The sequence below is a fragment of the Nothoprocta perdicaria genome, unplaced genomic scaffold (assembly GCF_003342845.1).
Source record: "Nothoprocta perdicaria isolate Ctin4 unplaced genomic scaffold, notPer1 scaffold_200, whole genome shotgun sequence".
Lineage (NCBI taxonomy): Eukaryota > Metazoa > Chordata > Aves > Tinamiformes > Tinamidae > Nothoprocta > Nothoprocta perdicaria.
In genome coordinates, this window is record NW_020455206.1 from 1225962 (window position 1) to 1250480 (window position 24519).

Genomic DNA, 24519 nt, shown 5'->3' on the forward strand with positions numbered 1-24519 from the left:
GGGGGAGGGCGCAGTTCTGCGCATGCGCCGCGAGAGTGCGGGCGCGGCGCCTGCGCGCGGGGCAGCGCGCGGGTGACGTCATCAGCCGTTCGCTTTGGGGCAAATGGGGGGTTTTCGTTAAAGCGCGCGTGGGGCTGTCCGCGCGATGCGGGGCGGCGGATGGGGGCTGCGCGCGCCGGGCCCGCGTTGCGCTCTGCCGCGTGCATGGGCCAGTGTCTGTCTGTGTGTGTGTCTATGTGTGTATATATATATATATATATGTATGTGTATGTATATGCCTGCCTGCCTGCCTGCCTGTCAGTGCGTAGCCGTCCGTGCAGCACCACGTGCGCGGCCCGGCGGGGTCTCGCGGCGCGGGGCCGCGGCCGCGGAGCGGTGACTGCCCCGCGTGTGCAGCCAGGGCTGGGCGTTATCTGTGTGGCGTTATCTGTGCAGGGCCTTGCAGGGTGCGCTGACATGTCCGTACAGAAATACACATGCATATCGGTGCACGCCAGCATTTACATGCATATGTATTTGTATGCCTGTGTGTATATGCACACATACACGTGCATGTGCATAATAAAGAATAGTGTAAATAAAGTCATGTGGCAACATAACCTCCCTTTCCGTGTGAGCAATAGGAATGCGTTTGGCGATTCAGTGGTTGAATGTGATTCACAGCTCATTTATTTAAGTGAAGAAGTGTATATAGCATAGATCCCAGGACTTTTATTACAGCTCATCTCACATACCCTTTGCTGCACAAAGGGAAAGGGTAGGATTTTCAGCTTTTGCAGGTGGCAACAGAAGCGACTTGCTTTTGCACATGGCAAACATATATGATAAAAATTGTGGCACTAGCAAACTGAGGGAGCTGCATGGCTTTATGCTGAGGGGAAGGGAACTCTTTTTCCTTTCCTTTGTATGGAACATGTAAATATTGTTTATAGAAAGGGATTAGCTTAGCTTAAAAAGCAGCTTTTTTTTTTTTTTTTAATCACTTAATAGTTAAAGAACTCTTGTGATAATAGGGTGCCAGTTGCTTGTTGGCAGCGCGTGAGGCTGTAGCCGTCGCGCTGCAGGTGCCTGCGAGCGGCTTCGTACGCCCGTTTGTGTGTGCAACGTGCTACTCAGTGGGGTCAGGGTATGGTAATGCCTCCCCTCTGCTTTTCAGGAACTGTATTTCAAGAATCTCTCAAAACAGAAGCAAAAGGAAGTCATGGAGAAGAATGGGAGCCACCACAAACTCCGTGTTTGTGTGGCCACATGCAATCGGGCTGATTACTCCAAACTGGCTCCCATTATGTTTGGGATTAAGGCGGAACCGCAGTTCTTCGAGCTTGATGTTGTGGTGCTCGGGTCACATCTCATTGATGATTATGGGTAAGACGGACGGTTTTCGTGTCTCCACCATTCTGTTTCTGGCCTCTTAGCGTGAACTTGACAGCAAAAAATGTTGTTTCATGAGTGTACCTAACCACATTTGACATCACTTTTTCCACGAGCTCCTCCTGGGATTTTGTGTGATCCTTCAAGGCAGCCCTGGCCCAGGATGCGGTTTGGTCGCGCGCTGTGGGGTGCCCCGCGCGAGCCCAGCCGCCCCGAGGGAGAGGCCCTGTTGAGGCAGGCTTCCTCAGGCCGTTCCAGCGAAGGCAGGCGGCCCTTCTGAACCTTCCCAGGGAACCGAACCCACAGCCGTTCTCAGGTGAAGCCCTGCTGCTTTGCAGAGGAGTTTGTGACAGTTTGGCAACTATTCAGGAACCTGACCAGGCAGGGGGATTGAATAGGAGTGAATACATATATGACCTGACAGGAAAAGGGGAAGACAAAGGCTGACATGGCTTAACAGCAGGGTAAGGGAGATTGTTAGGTGTGAAAGTACACCTTCAAAGTTGTGTCTGACATGGTGGTGGAAACTGGCCAACCTCAGTAATGCAAGCCAAGGAGCTCCTGGGCAAAGGCACCTCCACCCACAGTACATTGCTATTCAAACATATCAGGAAACAGCACTAGAGCTGGTAGAGGAATGTACCAGATGGCAGAGTTAGTGTATGATTAACACTCAAAGATGATAAAACCATTACTTCAAAAGTTATGTTGTTTCTTTCTGTTAAGTGAAGGTTGTGGAGAGGAAGGCTGGTGATGCAGAAGGCCCTCACAGAAGTATTCAGTCTTGAGGAGCAGGTGGAGTTTGGTGCAAGGAAATGAGGTGAAGAAGCAGCCAGACGTTTTGCTCATGCAGTGCAGAGAGCTGATGGACTGTCAGTGCCCCAGAGTGATGCCAGGGACATTGCACGGAGAGGGCCTGGGAGACCTCACAGCAGTGATAAGCAGCTACCCAAAGTGAGGTGGAAGACCCAGAGTGACCAAGGAAGGAAGAGCCAATGGGAAACGTGGTTAGGTCACTGTGGGACTCCAGGGGGTGCCCACACTCTTGGGCATCGTGCTGGAGTGCCTGCCGTTCTCTGCCTCTCTCCGGAAGGATACTGGAGTGGGAGAGGTGCAGGAGGAGGCAGCAGCAGCGATGGCCGGAGCTGTGGAGCAGGAGTTGAGCTAATGCTGCTGAGTACCTCTGTGCACTGCAGCCTTGAACCTAAGGATAGGAAAAGGTCTGCAGATTCACAGGCTTGTAGAAAATGAATGGGAAGTGATAGGTGGCTGTCTGTCCCCGGTCGTGAGCTGGAGACAGCTGGTGACCTGGGAGCATCACAGAATCAGGGAAAGAGAAAACGGTTCTTTACACAATGTGTGATTGAGCTGTCAGATTCTTTGCCACAGGTCATTGTAGACACCTGTGGTTTAAGCTGAAAAAGTGTCCAGACAAAATCGCTTCAGGAGTGCTTGTTATCTGCGAGGAAGCTCTGCACGCCCCAGTTGCAGTGGGAGGAGATCTGCACATGCTTCTCATGCCATTCTGCGCTGGGCACTCACCCATGGCTCGTGCTCAGACCCAGGAGAGCTGTTTGCATGTTGCTGCCTGCAGGGAGCTCACCGGGCTGCGTCGCTGTGTAAGGGGGTTGTACCTAACTCGAGCACCCTTCCTTTCCAGCAACACCTACCGCATGATTGAGCAAGACGACTTCGACATCCACACGCGTCTGCACACCATTGTGAGGGGCGAGGACGAGGCGGCCATGGTGGAGTCCGTGGGCCTCGCCTTGGTGAAGCTGCCCGACGTCCTCAACCGCCTCCGGCCCGACATCATGATAGTGCACGGCGACAGGTTCGACGCGCTGGCCCTGGCCACGTCTGCAGCACTCATGAATATCCGGATCCTGCACATCGAGGGTGGCGAGGTCAGCGGGACCATAGACGACTCCATCAGACACGCGATCACCAAGCTGGCCCATTACCACGTGTGCTGCACGCGGAGTGCAGAGCAGCACTTGATCGCCATGTGCGAAGATCACGACCGCATCCTGCTAGCAGGGTGCCCTTCCTATGACAAGCTTCTCTCTGCCAAAAATAAGGATTACATGAGTATCATACGCATGTGGCTGGGTGAGTAGTCCTTTTCATCATGTGCTCCATAATTGTGTCAAATTAGACCAACTAAGTAACTAAGTTATTACTGTGTTTTCCATGAGGATCTGTTGACCATTGTCTCTGAGGAAACCAGAGGATAAGTAAGAGAAACAAGCTGCTTTTCTGCAGGCTGAATTGGAGATGATCAGGGACTCACTTCTTGCCCCAAACCTCGTTTCTTTGTTGTTTTATTGTTTTATTTATAAAGCTCCTTCAAAACAGTTCAGCTTCTGTTCTGGTTCACATAGCTAGGTCCTCCTGTTGCAGTCCTGAGTTTGGCCATAGCATTGCAGCTCATGTGCCGAGACCCTCCCCATTCAGTGCTTAGACAGTTTGCATTGCTTCATAGTCCATCTTTCCTTCCTCTCTCTTCCTGGGCTCCATTTGAGCAGGTGAAGATGTCAAGCCCCGGGACTACATCGTAGCTCTGCAGCATCCAGTAACCACAGATATCAAACATTCCATAAAGATGTTCGAGCTGACGCTGGACGCACTCATCTCCTTCAACAAGAGAACTCTTGTTCTATTCCCTAATGTGGATGCTGGTGAGTAAAGCAGCTGGTCTTAAAGAATACAAGTTTATTTAGGGAGTACTTTCAAGCCAGAATGCCTCCCCAGCTGGAAACAGCTGGGTGGTCTCAGCATCTGGTGATCACCCGCTGCAGCTCCATTGCAGAACATCTCATCTGCTCATTGTGAGGAGGAAGAGGGAGGTGTGATGCCCACTAGTGACATTTATGCTGCTGACATTTATGCTGCTACATGACACTTACACCATGACTTCTCCAGGGTGTTTGGGGAGCAAACTTAGGCTCAGGTCCAAAACCTATGTGATGTGGATAAAGAAGTAAACAAAGAGCCTTGGGCTGACAGTTCAGTGAACTGCTAACAACTGCTTTGCATGCTGAGGCCATAACAGGAAAGTGTCCTTGAGCCATCTGTTCATGGCAGTGTTTTCCTGCAGGAAGCAAAGAGATGGTGCGTGTGATGAGGAAGAAGGGCATTGAGCACCATCCCAACTTCCGCGCCGTCAAGCACGTCCCGTTTGAGCAGTTCATTCAGCTGGTGGCCCACGCTGGGTGCATGATCGGTAACAGCAGCTGTGGAGTCAGGGAGGTGGGAGCGTTTGGTACCCCTGTCATCAACCTGGGCACCCGCCAGACCGGAAGAGAAACAGGTTTGTTTAACAGCTCCCCAGATCGTTCCCAAGTTCAGGGTGCCTTTTGCTCCAGAGAATAAAGTCAGAGAGAGGCTTGACAAGCATAATTTGGCAGTCTCAGCACCATTCCGGTTTTGACCTGTTTTAAAGCTTCACTGGCTGTTATTTTCACCATGTCACAGAATGACAGAATGGTGGAGGTTGGAAGTGACCTCTAGAGATCATCTAGTCCCACTCCCTTGCTCAAGCAGGGACACCCAGAGCATGTGGCACAGGGCCACGTCCAGGCAGGTTTGGAACACCTCCAGAGGAGGATATTCCACAACCTCTCTATTCCAGGGCTATCACCCTCACAGGAAAGAAGGTCTTCCTCGCATGGAGATGGAGCTGCCTGTGTTTTAGCTTACACCCATTACCCCTTGTCCTGTCACTGGCCACTACTGAGAACAGCTTGGCCCCTTCCTCCCTACGTTCCCTCCCTACATTCATGCACTTACACATGTTAATCAGATCCCCTCTCAGCCATCTCTTCTCCAAGCTAAACAGGCCCAACTCACTCAGTCTCTCCTCATACGAGAGATGTTCCAGTCCCTTAATCATCTTTGTTACCCTCCGCTGGACCCTCTCTAGAAGCTCCACGTTCCTCTCATACCGGGGTGCCCAGAACTGTACACAGTGCTCCACGTGCGGCCTCACCAAAGCTGCATCCTCCTGATGCAGGCCAGGATCCCATTGGCCTTCTTGGCCACGAGGGCACACTGCTCACTCATGGTTAACTTAGTGTCCACCAGGACTCCCAGGTCCCTCTCCGTGGAGGTGTTTTCCAGCAGGTCGACCCCTAATCTGTCCTGGTGCCTGGGGTTATTCCTGCCCAGGTGCAGGACCCTGCACTTGTCCTTGTTGAACCTCATGAGGTTCCTCTCTGCCCAACTCTCCAGTCTGTCCAGGTCCCTCTGAACTGTCAGTGATGTTACTGTGCCTTATACTTTCTTTTGGTTTATCAGTTCAAGTAAAAGGTATTTCCATTTGACAAAATAGACAACTGATGTTTTTCCTGTATAGTTAGTCTGATGTTTGACATGTAAACATCTCTCACCTTGAAAATGCATGGTCAAGCACTTCAGAAAGCATCTCTATTTATGCATTTTTGCAGCCATTCTTATCCTTTAATGTCCTTCAAGTGGCTGACCTGCTGTCTTACGCTCATTTTTTTAATCTAGGTGAAAATGTTCTTCATGTCCGTGATGCTGACACCCAGGATAAGATTCTGCACGCTTTGCAGCTTCAGTTTGGTAAACAGTATCCCTGGTAAGTGTGTTTGCTTTGCTTTGGGCATTGGAGAAAGCAGTGGAGACAAAGGTACTTGAGGTGGTCCATCATGATTACAGGGATATTTTCCTTGCGCTGTTCTGGGCCGATAAACTGTTCTTCATTCTATGTTGTGGCCCATTCGGAATCACGGTGCAGTGAGAGTGTGTATAGATCAATACCTAGAGAGCAGGACGGTGCCAGTACTGTTAGTGATGTGAGTGATGCTTTAAGCCCCCACAGAAAGTCACACGGTCAGAATTTAGCTGCTGTCTTTGTACTGAGTGTCTGGTGCCATGTTTGGTGATACTCCAAGACCAGACTTCCCTGTCCCTGGCAGAGTAATGTCAGTTGTACCCTTTAAAATTGGCTGTGTGAAAAGTACGCTTTTTTATGGACAGTTGGCACCAGAAGCTCTAGTTCTTAGAGCTTTATTATGTGAGATCATGCATTTTATCTTTATTTTTTTCATTTAATTTGCTGGTGTCTTCAATACTCCAGCTTTTCATATTCCATGTTTCATACTCCAAAATGGAGTAGATGACGGACTTTGTCCCTCTGTTAGGTCTAATCTTCAAACTCCTGCATATTAATGACACACCTTCTGTATCATATGTCTGGCTCTACAGGTAGTCTGAAGTGGAGTAGTGCCATGGGAGGCGTGCCGTAATTTTCTAATAAAACATGTCACAGCCTTCTGTCACAGAAAAAAAATGAGTGGCACAGTGTCATACTCTTAATTTTTTTTTGTATTATAGCTCAAAAATATATGGGGATGGTAATGCTGTACCCAGGATTCTGAAGTTCCTCAAATCTATTAACCTCAAAGAGCCACTGCAAAAGAAATTCTGTTTTCCTCCTGTCAAAGATAACATCTCTCAAGACATTGACCATATTCTGGAGACACAGAGTGCCTTGGCAGTGGATCTAGGTGGAACAAACCTCCGTGTAGCAATTGTCAGCATGAAGGTAAATACCCTGCTGTGCTTTTATGGGTTCTGCAGCATTTATGGGGGTTTGTGGTTTTCTTCCTACACTGGCAATGGCTTCATGACAAACAAGACATCCAAAAAGGAGCCACATCCTGGACACACAGGATGCTGCTGGATAACAGCTGAGAGCTAGAAAAGCAGTTTACAGAGGAAGGGAAGTGGGTTCAGGGTGTGTGGATTCAGGGTGCAGAATCCTTGCTTCTCCTTTCACCAGCAGAAGAAAAACGCTTCTGATCTTCTAAGATGTCTCTGCACAGAAGCGTTATGAGACCACACCAGGTCTTGGCAGGCCTTAGTGCTCAGTGAAAGGCATCATCACTGTGTGGAGATGTGGACCATGCGGAGACGGCTTGGAGAAGAGGCACAACCATTCCTGCAGACCTGGAAAACAGGAAAATACTGAAGGAAGGGGGAACTGAGTGCAAAAAGTCTCCAAGTGCACAGAGCCTTTTTCCAAGAGGAGGAGGAAAAAGTGTGTTTGCTTATGCATGACCAAGCTGTAGCGTATTAAAATATCTGGAAGGGAAACTTCCAAAGCCCTTCTTGGTGCCTGGTTGCACTTCAGTGTAGAGGAGAGCTGTAGCACATGAAGAGGGTGGTGGGTGGTGTCTTCACCACTAAACCACCACTAAACCACTTCACCACTAAACAGCTGTGAACAGGTTTCTGTCAAAAAAGTCTCTGAAACCCTGCAGTTACAGTTTGTTGATGCTGAATGATGAAAACAACATGATGATCTTCTGAAATCCTTGTAGGGCTTTGAGTGATTGTGTTGGCTGGGGCTGTTTTCCCTTTGATGTCTGAAAAGAGACAATGGCTTAATGCTGTCTTCAGTATAAGCTACGCTTGGTGCGTATGAACAAATGCCTAGGTACTTTAAGGACTGTTTAAATTTTGAGTCCAAAGTGCTTCTTTTCCTGTGGGGAAAAAAAAAACAAATAGAAAGACTTTAAGGCCTCTGAAATAAGCTTGAAGTGCTTAAGAAGCTGCATGGCTTGATGCTTAAGTCTAGGAGCCTTTTGTGGCTGAATGGACTCCATTCCCAGGCGCTCCTGAGCGCTGCATGGCTTGTGTAGCTCTGCTGTTTGCAGACAACCAGGCGAGTGTCTTCAGCAGCTGCCAGGAAGCTTCTGTTGGAAAGTTGTGCATGGCAGAAAATACTGGTGTCCTCAAAGAGTCAGCAAGTGGGGCTGCCTGGTGCTAAAACACCTGTAAAGGCATCCAGTAATGAAATAAGTGTATAGACCCGTGCAATCATTGGATGATCTAGACCACTAAAGATGAATTTCTGCTTGAACTCGGAAGCCTCAAGCTCTTAGCCAAGATGGGATGAAAATTGCTTTGTGATGGTACAAATGTTTTTTAAGTAATTTTCTAAATCTATTTTGTTTAATAAAAGGACACTTAGGACTGAAGAATTTTAACTCACTGAAGACACTGGTCCTCCTGTTTTGGGAAATACATAAAAACTAATCCTATAATAATGATTTGATTGAAACTGGTGTCCAGAGCTTTTTGGGTTTTATTCTCAACAGTCTTGGATATTTACCCCTGATGTCATGCTGTGGGCCCCAAAATACCTAAAGCAGCCAGACACAGCTGCCGCCTCACACAGTGGAAGGGCTGCGCAGGTCGACCTGCTTTGGTCCACATGTCTTTCATTCCCTTAAGAGGAGATTCCAGGCAGATAAAGTTTTCTACGTATGACGTATTTGAAACTAAAGACTGTGTCACCGATAGAAAATAAACTGTACTGAAAAAAAAGAAATCTTGCCTCTTTTGGAGGGTATAGCATGACCTTGCATTTTGGCAGTTAAAATGTTAGTGGTCAGGGTAAAAAAGGAAGGATGGCAACACCATAATGAGTCTACACAACAGCGTTAAGAGTGTGACAGCATGTGGCAGAGTTGGAGGTAGTGTTTTCCGAAATAAAATGACTGGAACTCTGGAAAAGGCCCTTGTAAAAGTTGTGCCTTCAGATGAACTGGTTGCTGCAGCCTTGTCCTCCAATATAAATTCCTCAGATTTCCCCTCCAGACTCAAACCCAGAGGTAAAGAGGAGCCCAAGGTAGAAGGAGCAGTTAACCCAGCTGCCAAAATGGTGAGACCCGGTGCTCAAAGGCCTTCAGGGTGTTGGCGTTTCTGCCAGCGTTGGCCATGTCATGTATAGACATGCGTGGTTAATCCCCGGTCCCATCCTATCCCATCCCATCTGTGGCACTGCCGATGCTCCCTTCTTTGTACACAAACAGGGCAGTGTTCTTTCCTGTTCTGTTTTCAGTCAGCAAAGTGGTGTCTCTGTCTGTTTTAAGTGGACCAGTAGCTGAAAATGGAAGGAACTTTGCTTATGAAGTTCTTTCCCTTAGTGGCAGTTCTGTTGTTCTTGCTTTCTAGGGTGAAATAGTGAAGAAGTACACGCAGCTCAACCCCAAGACCTATGAAGACAGGCTGGAATTAATCCTGAAGATGTGTGTGGAGGCTGCCTCGGAGGCTGTCAATGTGAACTGCCGGATTTTGGGAGTGGGTGAGTTGACATCTATTCTTTTGAGCATCTCACCAAGTGAAATTGCTATACCTTCATTTAAAACACTTTTTTTTTCCGCCAAACAACAGACCATGTATATTTTGATGCTTTTAAATTATACTTCTAGCACAGTACCTTTTTTAAATAGTTGTGAAGATGACAAGCTGATGATAATAACCGAGCTTGCCCTATTCTGTACAGCCTATAAGGCAATCTGCTGATCTCGTAACAGTGCCCAAGGCCTCAGCGGTGCCGCCAGTGCACTTGAGTACCATGCTACCCAGAGAAAAGCTATTTGTGCTGAATTACACACTCTCTAACCACAAGGTTGTGATTCCAAATGCCATGTAGATAGTTCTGCTAAAGTACAGCAGTTCAGCAGATAGCAGAGTGGGCTTTCAAGCTACTGCCGTGTCAGAAATGTGTGGCCAGGTGCTTGGGGCACACCGGGACTGCTCTAGAGGGGCCTGTAGCTGAGATGACCACATTGTCCATCAGGTTTGATGCTAAGAGAAGTGACACCAATGCTTTTTTTTCATGGTACCTACAGAGTATTAGAGACCCTAGACGTAGAGAACTCAGGAAGTGTGGACTGGACAGGTGGACAGTGCGATGGATTGAGAACTGGCTGGATGGCCGAGCTCAGAGGGCGGTGATAAATGGGGCCTGTAGTCAGTGTTGTCCCCCAGGGGTCAGTACTGGGCCCAGTGCCGTTCAGGTTGTCCAGGAATAACTTGGATGAGGCCACAGAGGGCACCCTGAGCTCAAGCTGCACGGAGCAGCCAAAGCTCCAGAAAGCTTAGCTGCCATTCGGAGGGAACTGGAGACTTGGGCGGAGAGGAACCTCATGAGGTTCAACAAGGACAAGTGCACGGTCCTGCACCTGGGGAGGAATACCCCCAGGCACCAGAACAGATTAGGGGTTGACCTGCTAGAGAGCAACTCCACGGAGAGGGACCTGGGAGTCCTGGTGAACACCAAGTTAACTAGGAGTCAGCAGTGTGCCCTCGTGGCCAAGGAGACCAATAGGCTCCTGGCTGCATCAGGAGGATGTTGCCAGCAGGTCAAGGGAGGGGATTCTGCCCCTCTGCTCAGCTCTGGTGAGGCCAAACCTGGAGTATTGGGTGCAGTTCTGGGCTCCCCAAGGACAACAGGGACATTGAGCTTCTAGAGAGGGTCCAATGTAAAGCAATAAAGATGAGGAAGGGACAAGAGCATCTATCCTACAAGGATAGATTGAGTGAGCTGGGTCTGTTTTGTCTCGAGAAGAGAAGGCCGAGAGGGGATCTGATTGATATGTATAAGTTCATGAAGGGGGAATGTAGGGAGGAAGGGGTCAAGCTCTTCTCAGTGGTGGCCAGTGACAAGACAAGGAGTAATGCATGTAAGCTGCAACACAGCTCCATTTCCATATGAGGAAGAATTTCTTTCCTGTGTGGGTGACAGAACCCTGGCACAGGCTGCCCAAGGAGGCTGTGGAGTCTCTTTTTTTGGAGATCTTCCAAACCCACCTGGACGCGACCGGGTGCCCCGTGCTCTGAGTATTTGACTGGATGATCTCTAGAGGTCCCTTCCAACCTTGAACATTGTGTGATTCTGTGAGATAGAAATAATAAAACAACAACAACAACAACAACAACAACAACAACAAAAAGATTAACTGCAAGAGACCTCTATGCAAACAGTTTCACCTGCATCAGTTAATGGGCTTGCACTGGGGGAGAAGATCAGCTCTGCTACAGTCCTCTAGTAATTTCAGCAATGTCATGCTGTCCAGATACAGCTGTAATAGGAGACATAACTTACTAATTTGACATATTTTCTGTAGTAAATATAGAAGAACATGGAAGGTTTACAGAGAAGGAGGCAGGGCACAGACAACGTGTTTCCTGCTCATGGTGCCATGTGTGGCACTCTTGGGATGTGGCCCACAGAGCGGCAGCACAGGCCGCCACAGGAGATCCCGTGCTGCTCCACCACCTCCTCGTACTCCTTTCTACTGCAGTAAAATGCTTTAATCTTTTTAAAATCCTAGGGAGACCCTCACAGAGCTTTAGAGTGTTTCTGGGAGTAACACTGCTAGTAAGTACTTCATAACAGACCTAAAACTTCATCATTTTTCACCAAGTGAGACTTGGCTGTCACAGCTGTATTCAGTGCTCCATTTAGCAGCAGGTCACTTTATGAACCTATTGTGATTTTAACTAAGGAATTGGACTTGCTTTCATAAGGTGTGACACCTTTAGGCAAGTTTCACAGTTATTTAACCCCTGTCTAAGACAGGTGGTTACAATGTTCAAATGCTGTTTACTGGAGCTAAATACTTGCGTTGTAGGGCAGCTTGTTTTTCTGAGGTGCTCTCAGAGGTTGTCAACCTTGGATTCCCTTCTAGTGAATAAAATACTATTTACTGTGTTCCCATGCAATAGACAGCACTCTGCACCTGGATTGGTGCTTTTGTAGGGAAAACACTGTGTTTCTGAGGAGGACTTAGCACTGAAAGTGCTGTGATTATTTTTAGTCATTCCAAATCTGGAAATTTCAAGACTTTTTTACTATTGCATTGTTAAAGCAGTTTATTCAAGACAGTTTGCTATTATACATGGTCTTTAACAGAAGACACATAAAGATTGCACGATTTCCTGCAAAGTTTTCTGAAGTAAGAACATGAACCCGCAATTGATCGGTGCTCTTTCCCATTAAAGATGTTGGGTGCATCGTCCTCCAAGCACGTCCAGTCATGCCTAGAGATTTTTGCTTCAGTTGATTTGAAATCAAAATGAAAATAAAAGTAGTTCGTATTGCAAAGGGGAAAATGGATGTTGACCTGCAGGACTGCTCACGCTTAGTGTTGCCTTCCCTCTCTCTGGCATCCATAGGTATCTCCACAGGGGGACGTGTCAATCCCCGAGAGGGAATTGTGCTTCACTCCACCAAGCTCATCCAGGAGTGGAGCTGCGTGGACCTGAGGACACCGATATCCGATGCTCTGCACCTGCCCGTGTGGGTGGACAACGACGGAAACTGCGCCGCGCTGGCCGAGAGGAAGTTTGGTCACGGCAAGGGCGTGGAGAACTTCGTAACGCTCATCACGGGCACAGGTGGGAGCGCCGCCGCGGCCGCACGCCGCCGCTCACAGCCCCACTGCCCTGGGGCACAACCCGCTGCTGCCGACCAGGCTGGGAGCTGCTCCAAGCGGAACCTTTGGCTGCTGTGTCCATTTGTGCCACCCATGGCACTTCAGTGCAAAGGGAACTTGTGGCATTGCATAAGCTACAGTGATAAAAAGAAGTTCTGCTGCTACGGCTGTGCAGACAAAACATTTTAAGTATGGACCAGAGCAGCCTTGGCTAGAATGATCCTGTGGTTTCATTTTCCAGCTTATGTAATTTTCTTTCAGCTACAGAAAACACAAGCCACCTCAAGATACTTGTCTGAAGTAGCTGCATGAGAACGTAGCATCACAAATTGTGTTTATTATATCCCAAATAGCAGCAAAGCTATCCTTTGCGAAGTATATAGTCCCTTCAGAGGGCGGGAATGATAGCTATGTGTAGAATCCCCACTTTGGATTGGTGAATGGGTGGAAAATTGCATGTGTGAGTGTCTTGGCCCGCTGGCACAGAGGTTACAGTTGTATAACTGTCTAGATTTGATTTTAATGCATCTTCTCTGCAGTGCAAAGTTTTTAATGTTAGCTTTGTGCATGAAGAAAGATTTGTCACAGTAGTTCTGAGGCACCTGCTGGGGCTGCCCCTGCGGGCCTGTCTGAACGTTGTGTATCAGGCTATAACACATGGAGAGGGGGAAGTTCTCAGGTCGCCCCCAGGGCTGTGTTGCACAGAGATGAGTTCCTTGGCAGCCAGTCCTTCCTTTGGTCACCAATGCAGCAGAGCGCCAGCGCGTGCACCTCACCTCTGTTAGGGTAAGCAGATGTGAAAGCATCCCAACTGTTTCTCCTTGCAGGAATTGGAGGTGGAATCATTCATCAGCACGAGCTGATCCATGGTAGCTCGTTCTGCGCTGCCGAACTTGGGCACATTGTCGTGTCTTTGGATGGGCCGGAGTGTCTCTGCGGGAGCCAAGGGTGTATAGAAGCCTACGCCTCTGGAATAGCCCTGCAGAGAGAAGCTAAGAAACTTCATGATGGTATCTATGTGCTTTATCTTTAGAAAAATAATCAGGACATACGGTAGCTGGTGTCATGGGCATTTGGCAGGAAGTTTGGTTTCACAGTGGCTGTTATTCAGCAGTAGCTTCCCAGGCTCGGGCAAGGATGAAAACATTTACAAAAACTGAGTTCACTGAGTTGTGGGACTGACAAGACTAGCACATTTCTGTATTGCAATGTTTATATTTCAGACGTTTGTTCCATGAACAAATCCCGGAATAATACAGATAGGGTGTTCTTGGCTAAGGCCAAGGCTTGGTGGATGTCTCAACAACTGGGCCTCAGAATGCAAGAAACAGAAGTGTAAAGGTCTTAGCTGCCCACCCCTCACCTGCCATTACGGCATTTTCCTTTTGCCTTTCTCCCCCGCCGCACCACAGCGGATCTGCTGCTCGTGGAGGGGATGTCCATGAAGGAGGAGGAGCCCGTGAGCGCCGCACACCTCATTCAAGCCGCGCGGCTGGGCAACGCCAGAGCGGGCGGCATCCTCCGCACAGGTGAGACGTCTCCTGCCTGCCAAGGCCCTGCGCCGCGCAGCCAGACAGTGGACAGCTCCTCCAGAAAGCACTTTATCCAAACTTCCATAAGGTTTTGGAAAGTTATGGGACATTTTCTGATTGGCAAATGAATAGGTAGGCTAAACAAGGGCAACGAGCAATACCCACCTTGCACAGGATGTTTGAGGGCTTACAAGCGTTACACAGCGTCCTCTTTGTTGCCCACGTATAGCTGAGTGATAGGAAAAAAGACATAGTAGAATAATGTTTCCCTTCTTTCTGTTAGACTGGAAGTTTGTTAATGCGATGTGTTATTTTTGCCACATGTGTCCCTGTAGAACGCATTATCCTGCAACAAAATTGCCTTTTTTTTTTTAATTTGGAAAAAATAAGGGCACTCAAGAAAGAAATGGCAGTTGATACTCTCTTTTACCGTAACCTTCTCACTGTGAGTCATGAAGCACCCAGCTTCCTGCTCGCAGCGTTGCTTGCTGCTGACAGCCCCTTTGGGCAGCCAGTGCTCAGGCCATCCTCCGTTGCTCACTGCCCTCCTCTGTGTTGTTTGCAGCAGGGACAGCGCTGGGCCTTGGTGTCGTGAACATCCTGCACACCATGAACCCGTCCCTGGTGATCCTGTCGGGGGTCCTGGCCAGCCACTACGTGAGCGCTGTCAGGGACGTGATCCATCGACAGGCGCTGTCCTCCGCCAAGGCTGTGGATGTCGTGGTCTCAAATCTCGCAGACCCGGCTCTCCTTGGAGCTGCCAGCCTGGTCCTGGACTACACGACACGCAGAACCTACTAGGTACCAGCAAGACACGCAGACGGACTCTGCAATTTCCAGTGGGTGGAGGGGATACCAAATCCGGCATTTTAACTTGACCAGAGCAGCTACTGAATCAGTGTAGGGTTCCAAGTCGTGAGAGACAACTTCAGCAATTCCTAATTGAGGCGATACCTTTTTGTATTTTATTCCTGAATTTTGTCCATATTTTTAGGAAATAATGTGCAATTCTGTTTTTTTTAATCACCGCTCTTCGTGCAAGCCCCAGTGTTGTGTTAAGTGTAGTTGAATTATTTATAAGCATACTATGATGTATTTTGGGTGTACAAATGTACACCCAAGATGTGGGATGGTCTGTCAAATTATAGCTAATGCTTCAGGTCTTGCATCCTACTTCTCATCTATATGAAATGAAATATCTAAAATGTGGGTAACTTTTCCCGTTCTGAGCTGCCACCCACAATTAGCTGTGTAATCACAAGTAGTAGTGCTAGATTCATTGGGTGGAAAGAGGTGTTGCCCCTGCAAACAAAAGGGCTGCATCCAGAAGCTGCGGTTCATGAAGTACCTCAAGTTATTTGTGACAGCACCTGTATAGGGCTGAATCCCATTTCAGGAGCTTGGTACATGAAGGAAAAGGCAGCCTGTCGCCTGCTGAGGGCGCAGGCGGCAGTGCTGTCTGCAGAACGCCATGGGCGTAGCAGTGAGCATCTTCTCTGTCAGCAGCCAGCAGTAAATTATTTCAATTTTATTGCTGTGGGCTTCTTGTCTGCTTTGTTGTGGTGAACCGTGTGGGAAGGGTTTGGTTTCTCATTAACGGGACTCAGCCTGCTACATTTTGTCTCCGGGTGTTACCCCTGGGATGAACTCACAGCATTAGTGGGATGCAGGAGCGGGGAGCCTCTGCCCTTGAGGAAGAAGTTGCCCTTGGGCAGCCCAGGTGCCCAGCAGAGCAGGGGCTGCAGGAGCTGCCTCCTTGAGCTGCGCTCACCACCAGCTGGAGCTGCAGCCAAGCCTGGGGCCTCCGCTTTGTGCTGAGCACGGCAGAGCAGTGCCCGGCCGGCACCCACAGCGGCCACAGAGCTGTGACACGGAGCTGGGACATGGAGCTGGAACACAGTGCTGCCTTTGGCCAGAGCAGTGCCCTACAAGGGCAGGCTGTCCTGGCATCCCAGCAGCGCGGGAGGCCACTGAGCCATCTCCATCACCTCTGGGGGCTTTCTTTGACCAAACCTTCCCCACTTAAATCCCAATCTGTGTGTACCCAGCTGTTCTGTACACAGTGGCACAGCACTGGCAGAGGAACCCGGTGACGCAAGGGAAAAACAAAAAAGCAGACCAGCCCAAGTGATCAGCTGGCCCCAAAGCGGGTCACCTGCCCAAGGGACAGTGACAGCAGTGTCTTCTGCTCTGCATTTAGTGATGTGTGGGAACGGACCCCCACTCAAACACCGCTGCCTGCAAGTCTTGGGCAGTGTATTGATTTCTCCCCAGCAAAGTATGAGGAGGGGGGAGTTGGAGTTGGCAGTTTTCCTGCAGCCAAAAAGAAGCACAGTTTTGATGGTGCCCCTGCCACACAGCAGCCTTGGGCTGTGTTAGCAGATGCAGAGACCCCTGCAGTGACTGCTGCCCAGCTCCAGTCAGTGGAGACACGAGCGGTCTGCCTGCACCCTCTGCTCTGCAGGGGAAGATGGGAGGCTGCGTGTTCCTAGCAGGCCCATGAGCAACACCAGGTCTCCTCCTTGCTGCCCCCAAGAAACCTGCACAGCCTGCTTGCTCAAACCTACCACACCATTCTGTGCATCTCTTAAAAGCAGCAAATAAGGAGATATGGGAAAACAGTATCTTAACAGTTTGCATGGTTCCTGCAGGCGCTGTAGCGCCAGGGGTCTCTCTGTGTCCCTTGCTGATGTGCCCAGTGCCTGTGTTAGAGCTCGGGGTATCTCCACGACAGAGCTGCATGCTCCATCGGAAGCAGCCTTGGGTGGACGGTGGACACAGAGCCTGCCTTGTTCTAGCCTTTCCTGAGCCAACAGGGATGTAGCTTTCGCTTCTGCACCTTGCCCTGCTAATAACACGCTGTTCTCTGACCCCAGGTGCGGCTCTGCTGGAGCGGACAGCAGGCAGATCCCTTGCAAAATGCAGGTGGTCTGGAAAACTTTATCCCGAAACACCTTTGCAGCCATCCCCTAAAGAAAACTGACCTTAAAACACAGTTAAAATTTCTTACCTGGCAGCAGGGTGATAAAAAGCAACTGCCCAGACACACGTGGTGCCCAGGTTCCTTGCAGTTTCACGGCAGGAGCTCTTGGGGCGCCCGGCAGCGCAGGCCTGAGCAGGGTGCCGAGGGGCACGTGGAGTCCACAAGCGTGCGGGCACTGCAGGACGCCCGCCGGCAGCTGCAGGGCCAGTCCCGCGTGCCCGGTGCCCGGCCCAGAGCCCCCCTGCACGGGAAGAGCCCGCTGCCCTCCCAGCCCGGGGGCTGCTCCCCAGCCGTCCACTGAGACGGGATGAAACACGGGGTTGAAATGCAGCTGCTAATGCCCCGTGTTTGGTGCAGTTATGTTCTTGTCTGGCATCAAACCCGGCCTGCCAGCCTCACCACCTGAAAGCACCACCCATTTCATGGCTATTTCTGGTTGATGAGGACTGTTCTTTTTTTAAATTAGCACTAAAAATGTTTGAGAGATGCTGAAGATGACGGAGGACAGCGCACTCCCTGGTTTGCACTGCACACATCCTTGTGGCACGTGCGCGTTTGCCCATTGGCAGAACCAGGCCAGCTCAGATCTGTGGGGAGACACGATGAAGCGGTACAGGGGGCTACGCGAGGCTGCGCTCCGGCCGTGGGAAACAGAGCCGCCGTGCAGCCGAAGAGGCCGGTGCTCCCAAATGCCGGGACCGGCCCGCGGCCCTGCATGTGCCGGCTCCGCTCAGCTCCACAGCAGCTGCAGCGCATCAGCCAGGGCCTCAACACCCCAACAGAGCTGCTGCTGTTGCATTTTCATAGCCTGTGCAATACTCGGTAAAAGCAGGAGCAGAGCATGGATCTGAGGCAGCAGCTTGGAGTCAGTGACCCACCATACCTGGGTAAACAAAAGAGATGGGCTGATGTGTTGTAGAGCCCTCTGTAAGAACTAAAAAGGAAAAACAAAGGGGAGAAGAGGGAGGAGAAAAAAAAAAGAAATGAAAAAAAGTGGGCACCAGGACACACGGAGGTCTGCAGCAACAGTGCTGTGAGCACATGAGGCCACTCGAGTGTCTACAGCCTTGCGTGGCCTTGGGGTTGGCGCTCTTGCAGCTCTCCTGTCGGCTGCTGGCACAGCGCAGCCCTCCCTGGAGCCGCGCAGCGCTTGCCCTGCTCCGTGGCTCCACAGGAGCCCTTCCGCGCCGCTCTGCCGTCTCCTTTCAAACTACTCAAAATACAAATGGTCCTATTAACACACTTATTAGCACACCTTAAACAGCGCCTGTCTGTGTTTGACATAATGAAGTTTTATTTCTTATTCTTGCTGGAGCCTTTGTAGTCTGCAGAGAGCTGAAGGCAGCAGGGCGGCTGGGCAGGGTTAGCACTGGGTGTTGTCGGCTCAGGCAGGGCACAGGGCCACGTCCAAACACAGCCTGCAGCCCTCGTGGGAGGTGGCAGCTGCAGCTCCGTGAGGACAGGGGCTGCCCCGCGGGACGCGGAGCAGGGGTGGCCCTGCGCCGCCCCCAGCCCCGGCTGCCCTGCGCGTCCTGCTCGAGCACCAGGGAGCGGGAAGCGCTGCCAGGCGGAGCAGCGGGGCCACGAGCAGCTGCCAGGGGAAGGGTCTGCTCGCCCGTCCCCGACACGCAGCCCAAGGAGGCCCCCTTGGTTCACCCACAGTCAACACGTGTTGCTGTTTAACAGATCTTTAATATCAGTAATAATGCTGGAAGTGACATCTTGGTGCACAACAGCACGGAGAGACTACAAATTTGGGGTATCCCCATTCCAGAGACAGGAAGGAAACATGAGGAAAGACATGCAATCAAACAATGATCAGCTTTAGATACATTGTGAGGTTTGGTCCAAAAAAACAAAACAAAAAAACAAAACCCCCATTACACAGGAACAATTAATGCAATTACTGCAAGCACGCTCCTCTGAGTAAGGTCAGGGTATTGCATTGGTGTTCCCGCCGCGCTCTCTCAGCGGACCAGGGGAGCCTGCTTGAGCGAGATGAGCACCGAGCGCATGCGGGACACGTCCTTGGCCTGCTTACTAGCCTTGGGGTTAAAGTCACACAGCTGGGCCACGCGCTCCCACTCGGTGCCGGGAAACACGTCCTCCGCATCGCTCACAAAGGCCTCCTCGGCTGCCCTGCAAGCAAGGCAAGGCAGGGCGCATTAGCGGCCGTCCCGCGCCAGCCCCGCCACGGCGGCGGCCCCCGCGGCGCCCACAAGCAGCACAGACAGCAGCGGCAGAGCGCGCACGGGCACCGCCGCGCACAGACACCACCGCAGACACGGCCACTACAACACCGCTACGCACCACACTGAAGGGGCAGCGAAGAGTGTACTTAACTGTTCTAGGCTGTAGCAAGGATGGTTTATGTTTGTGCTTAAAGGTGAAGAGAAGAAAAGAAACAAGGAAAGTTTAAGTCAGGTATAGAAAATGAGAATGAGCTTGTGCAGATGATGAGCTAGCTGAGCATGCACTTGTAGCTTGGCCTGCATGGAGGAAATGCTGCTGCTCACATTGCGCAGCTCTTGGACTGCACATTCACACTGAAAACGGAGTCTTAACAGAAAGCTTCTCCAAGGCAACTCCAGGAGACTTCGGAACAAAGTCAAACACGATCTGCAGATGCAGCATTTCACAAGCCTTGCTTCACATCCACCTACAGTTAGTCAACCAGTGACACACTTGGCCGGCCACTCTAACTCAGGCCACTAACTCACTGCCACATCACACATCTAGAGCTGCCCTGGGCCTGCGACACGAGCTCAGCATGTCACAAGTTGCTCCTTGCCAGCTCCCCTGGCTTGCTGGCAGCCATGTGCAAGGCTTGCTCTAATATTTTGGGCAATACATGGACAGAGCAGCACGGACAGAAGTTTCGTACCCACCATGGGAATGCGGAGTAGACATTCCTGTTGCCTATGGAGGTGACTGAGGCGGGATGCAGCACCCAGGGCAGGTTACCACACATCAACCTGCAGAGCCAGCAGAACGTCCTGCAGAGCGGCCATCAGTGTCCTAGAGACACCCGCAACCGCTGCAATCTTCTACAGACCACTGCAGCAACGGCCCAGAGAGCAGCGCTCAGCAATCCTGATGACTCCACCCCAAAGTGACTGTGGGCAACATGCACTGCAGGGGACCCCTCCAGGAAAACTGCACTTAATGCTGCAGGTCAGAGTCACTCCAGCAAGTCATGGCTCTTTACCTACGGTAGTCACTGTTGGCACCAAGCACTCAGCAGGAGTCACCTTCAGGTATTTAGCACTATTTCTGCTAGTCGGCTAGATAATGAGGAGGATCAGACAGAATTAGTAGTTAAGCAACATACACATAACCAATGAGGTCAGCGGAGGGTTGTTTGTAGAAAGCTTCATCTGCCACCCTAGGTAGCAAGTTGTCCAACAGGCAGGCAAGCAGGCAGGAAAAAAGAGACAAGGATGAGAGGTACAGAACACAGCTGAAGGCAATTTTAACAGGCACATTGGCTGGCACACCCACTGCCCCTGTGAAAGCCCCTGCCCTTGGCAGGCAGCAGCGGCAGCTCCGGCCAAGCAGCTGCATCGGAGACGGGAGATGTGCTACGTCCCCAACTGGGGCCGGGGCCGTGGCCTGGAGCCGCAGCAACACGCACGGCTCCTGCTGCACAGGCCCTGCTCCCAGCCCCACCAAGCCATGGGGCCACCACCAAGGGTCATCACTCCCGAGAAGGGGGCCGTGACTCTCTATTGGACCTCAGCTTGCACAGCCAGCAAAGCATCCTCAGAAACATGACCCTTGGCCCCACTGGCCCTCTCTTTCCTCAAAGCTGTGGTGTAACTCTGCTCGTTTGGGAGAAACCAGTGGAGCTCAAGTTCCATGGGTTCCCAAGGCTTAAGGCCAGCCAAATGATTACCCGGAGAGAATGGCACTGAAAACTCTTACATTGGAAGTGCAGTTCTAAGTGATTTTAAATTGATATCATCATGTTAACTTTGACTCAAAATCCCCCAAGGGCACCTCTAAGACAGTCTAAAACTTTTTTAGACCTGCAGCCAGATCTTACAACTTCCAACACCATCATTCGTAACAAGCCAATTCAAACCCTGTATCTAATGGTTTAGATAGAGCCAGCCTTTATTTTTGTGCCGGCAGCATGGAGCCTGTTATTCCTCCAGCACTTCCAGGGGCAGGTGCCAGGGCCCTCACAGCATGGGACAGTGCAGGGTGGCAGGGGCCACTGAGGGGCTATGGCACGAGAAACAGGCAAGCAGCTGGGCAGACTGTGCAGCCTAACCAGACAATTTGAAGCCTCGCACCTTAAAAAACTTTCAGTACCTCCTTTATCACGGTGTTTTCACTAACTATCCTTAGGCATTCCAGCTAGCTTCTAAGGAAATCACGATCTGTCCTTCCAGTGGGGCCCGGTCCTGTCAGCAGCAGGGCAACGATGGGAGTCTCGAGCCCTTCTCCTCCAGCACTGCCACAGGCAGCACTGCAGCTCTGCAGACAGCTAGGGGCTCCTTACCTGTTGCTGGCTTTTGTTTTCTGGAGCTTTTCGTCTTGCCTTGCATACCACTCCTCCAACTCCTGTATTGCCTTCTCCTTCCACTCCGCTTCCTGCTTTCGCGAGTTAGCATCTGCAGATTCAAGAACTGATTTGTCAGTCATGTTAACAAGACCCAACTGGAGCAGACGTTTCAGCAGACGGCGCCGGGTCCCAATGAGTTCAGTGCAGTCGTTTAATCCGCAGCGATAAGAGGGTTATCGATTTAGAGCATTAAAACTCTAAATATCTTAACACTCTGAGCATTAGCTAATCAAAATGCCTGTGCTGCTGACTGAGACAGCTCACTTGAGTTCACACCAAGTGGCTGCATCCTACTCAGTTGGTAACCCTTCGCCTGCAAATATTCCAGAACAGAAAGCGGATTTAGCTGCTGGCACCAGAGCAGAGTTGGAGGCAGTGTCTGTGCTCAGAGAGGACAAGGCAGGGCCGGGAGCCCAGCTTGCTTTCAGGTCCTACAGTGGGAACTCCCCATATATATCAGCCTGCAGACACCTAGCACAGGAAGAGGGCCTCTCACCCAGCTCCAACCACAACCGGAATGCTGGAAGCCACATCATCGTAGTGTCTACTTCAACTACCTCCCTCCTTTCAATGGGAAACAGGACCGTTTGCTGCTGTCCTGTGCAGTGCAGGGCTAGTTACCACCGCACTGACAACAGCCATCCTCAGTTACTAGTCCGTTGCGTATTTTAGCTGGTAGGTTAAGATCCCTGTAGTAACAGATGGCCTCAATGGCCTCACCAATCACGAGCAAACACTATCCTTGGGGGAGGGAGGAGAAATAAACAGGAGCAAAAGGAGGTGTTTGCTGAGCTTAAACTCCTGCTTGAGCTGGTAAAAGCTGTTCCGTTTAGGGCTGAGCAGCTTCTCGGCAAGCACAGAGCAAGTCTCCTGCCTCAGCGCCGGGGGAGCTGCTTGCTGCTCGTCCAGCTGTCAGCACCTGCCCCCTTACGAGGGGGCTCAGCCCCCTGGAGCCCACGGCCCCAGAGGCCTGCCGGGTTTCCAGCAGCGTGGGAAGCCCAGGCGCTCCACAAGCTGTCGCGCAGAAGCAAGAGCTGCTATCGCAAAGGAAGCGCCCTCCTTACCGAGCTGCTCCAGGCGCTCCTTCTGCTCCTCCCTCCACTTACGGATGCTCTCCGGTTCGGACTGCAGACGATCCACATGAGATATGGCCGCATAGCAGTCTGTGGGACCATTGCTCTCCTTTAAGACAAGGCATGGGAGTGTTACACACACGTTAAAACCACACATCTCAGCTGCCAGCCTGCACACAGCATAGAACTAGACAGTAAGTGAACTGAGCACATAGACACTCCGTAGGTGTTAAACTACATTTTTACTATTAAGGTAAGAAATCGTGATCACAAATTAGAGCAAGTTTTAAGCAAATTAATATAAGGTTGTCTTTGGTGACTTGGGAACAAAATTTGAAGCAGAATGGGAAACCCCACTAAAACAGAGCTTCACACCTAAAGAAAAGCAGAAGGGAGCCGTAACCAGTGCCTTAGCATGCAACTGCAGGCTCTCAGGTTGTCTACTTCAACTCATCTTAAATACTGGCTGTGAAAATAAATATTTTGAAACTTCCATTATTGTGCATGGGACTTTATAGCTGCACTCCATTACTTTTGTTCATCTCCCTCTTAAGAGAACCTTACAAGTCTTAATTAAAAGTTAACTTCCTGTGGAGATATTACATAATCTGGAGTGCTGTAAGCAACTTGGAACACAGGATGCAGCTCAAAACTAAGTGTCAGAAGAGTGCACATGCTAGGACATATTCTAACAAAACACATGCGCAACTAGCAAGGCTGTTGTGAGTGGACCTGCCTCCCAAACTTGCTGATTGCAGTATTTGCCACAAAGGGCAATTCACCGTCTCATCCTTCTGCAACAGGCCTTGAAACACCCACTGCACAAAGCAACAGCTGGATCACAGCCGGCACAGGGCTGGGTTGTGCCCCGTGCGGGGGCTGCAGAAGCTCCACTGAAGAAGTGCAAGCCGCAGCAGATTAACTGCCATAACCCAAACTTCATCTGGAACAAAGACGGCGCAGACTGCTTCAGGGACAACTGAGTTACAGCAGCTAAAGCAGAAGTTATCTACAAGAGCCCTTTTCCATCAGTGAGCTCCTCAAAAGGGCAGTCTCAGTAAGACAAGCAGGATGTATCCTCACAGATTAGGCATACAGAGTTTGTTGCATGGAGCTCAAAAGCCATAAAACATAACCTGTCCGTCACCCATGGCGGCTTCGTCGTGCAAAGCCATAATTTGAAATAGACAGCTGCTCTAAATTGACTTTGACCACATTAGAAGCATTAATAGCTCTGAAATGAGGCAAGAAATGTTCCTCTTCAAGAAGGAGACAAGTAGGTTAGAGAAGTCATGGAAAACGCTTGTTTAGGTTAAGGCTGCAGCACAGTATAACAACACATTGAAAATACAAAATAATGCTGTCTTACCCGGTAAATATCTCCATTCACCACTCCTTCAACACCTGTAAAGAAGTGACTACAGTTTAGCGAGCACCACAACTGGTTCACAGAGCCCGACCGCAGTATCTCAAAGAGCAGCGATGCCAGTGATGGTCCCTGAGAACCCGCAGGACAGGCTCCCCTTCCCTGGGAAGCCTCATTGCTCTGAGCAGTGCTGGAGATGCCTCCTGCTCATGCCAGGCTGCCCTGTGGGCCTGGCCCTGCACAGGCTGGCAGGCCCCGCTCCCACAGCTCCTGTTTCCACCCGCAAGACCTCTGGGCCAGCCCTCACCCAACTATTTATCACACTCTGGTTACCTCCTAACCAGGTCTAAAGCCATAACTAATATT

At 50.5% G+C, this 24519-nt stretch overlaps 2 protein-coding genes across 4 annotated transcripts; one reads left to right on the top strand and one right to left on the bottom strand.

The window, feature by feature from the left end:
* The first annotated feature begins 177 nt into the window (after nt 1–177).
* GNE (glucosamine (UDP-N-acetyl)-2-epimerase/N-acetylmannosamine kinase) lies at nt 178–15593 on the top strand. The gene is made up of 12 exons (XM_026038073.1): nt 178–224; nt 1157–1365; nt 3032–3483; nt 3900–4052; nt 4472–4684; nt 5887–5974; nt 6733–6943; nt 9361–9490; nt 12370–12591; nt 13457–13639; nt 14042–14158; nt 14727–15593. Exons 2-12 carry the CDS (start codon nt 1202–1204, stop codon nt 14960–14962), a joined length of 2169 nt encoding a protein of 722 aa, XP_025893858.1. The 5' UTR covers nt 178–224; nt 1157–1201; the 3' UTR covers nt 14963–15593.
* Nucleotides 15594–18816: 3223 nt separating this feature from the next.
* Nucleotides 18817–21912, bottom strand: CLTA (clathrin light chain A). 3 transcript variants are annotated; one of them, XM_026038079.1, is made up of 4 exons: nt 21652–21912; nt 20476–20529; nt 19488–19523; nt 18817–19283 (listed from the first exon to the last, which is right to left on the bottom strand). In XM_026038079.1, the coding sequence occupies exons 1-4, from the start codon at nt 21792–21794 to the stop codon at nt 19112–19114; spliced, it is 405 nt and encodes a 134-aa protein (XP_025893864.1). In that variant the 5' UTR covers nt 21795–21912; the 3' UTR covers nt 18817–19111. The 3 variants fall into 3 exon arrangements, with proteins under 3 accessions (XP_025893864.1, XP_025893866.1, XP_025893865.1); XM_026038081.1 differs by lacking the exons at nt 20476–20529; nt 21652–21912 and adding an exon at nt 20033–20463; XM_026038080.1 differs by lacking the exons at nt 19488–19523; nt 20476–20529.
* Between the last annotated feature and the right edge of the window lie 2607 nt (nt 21913–24519).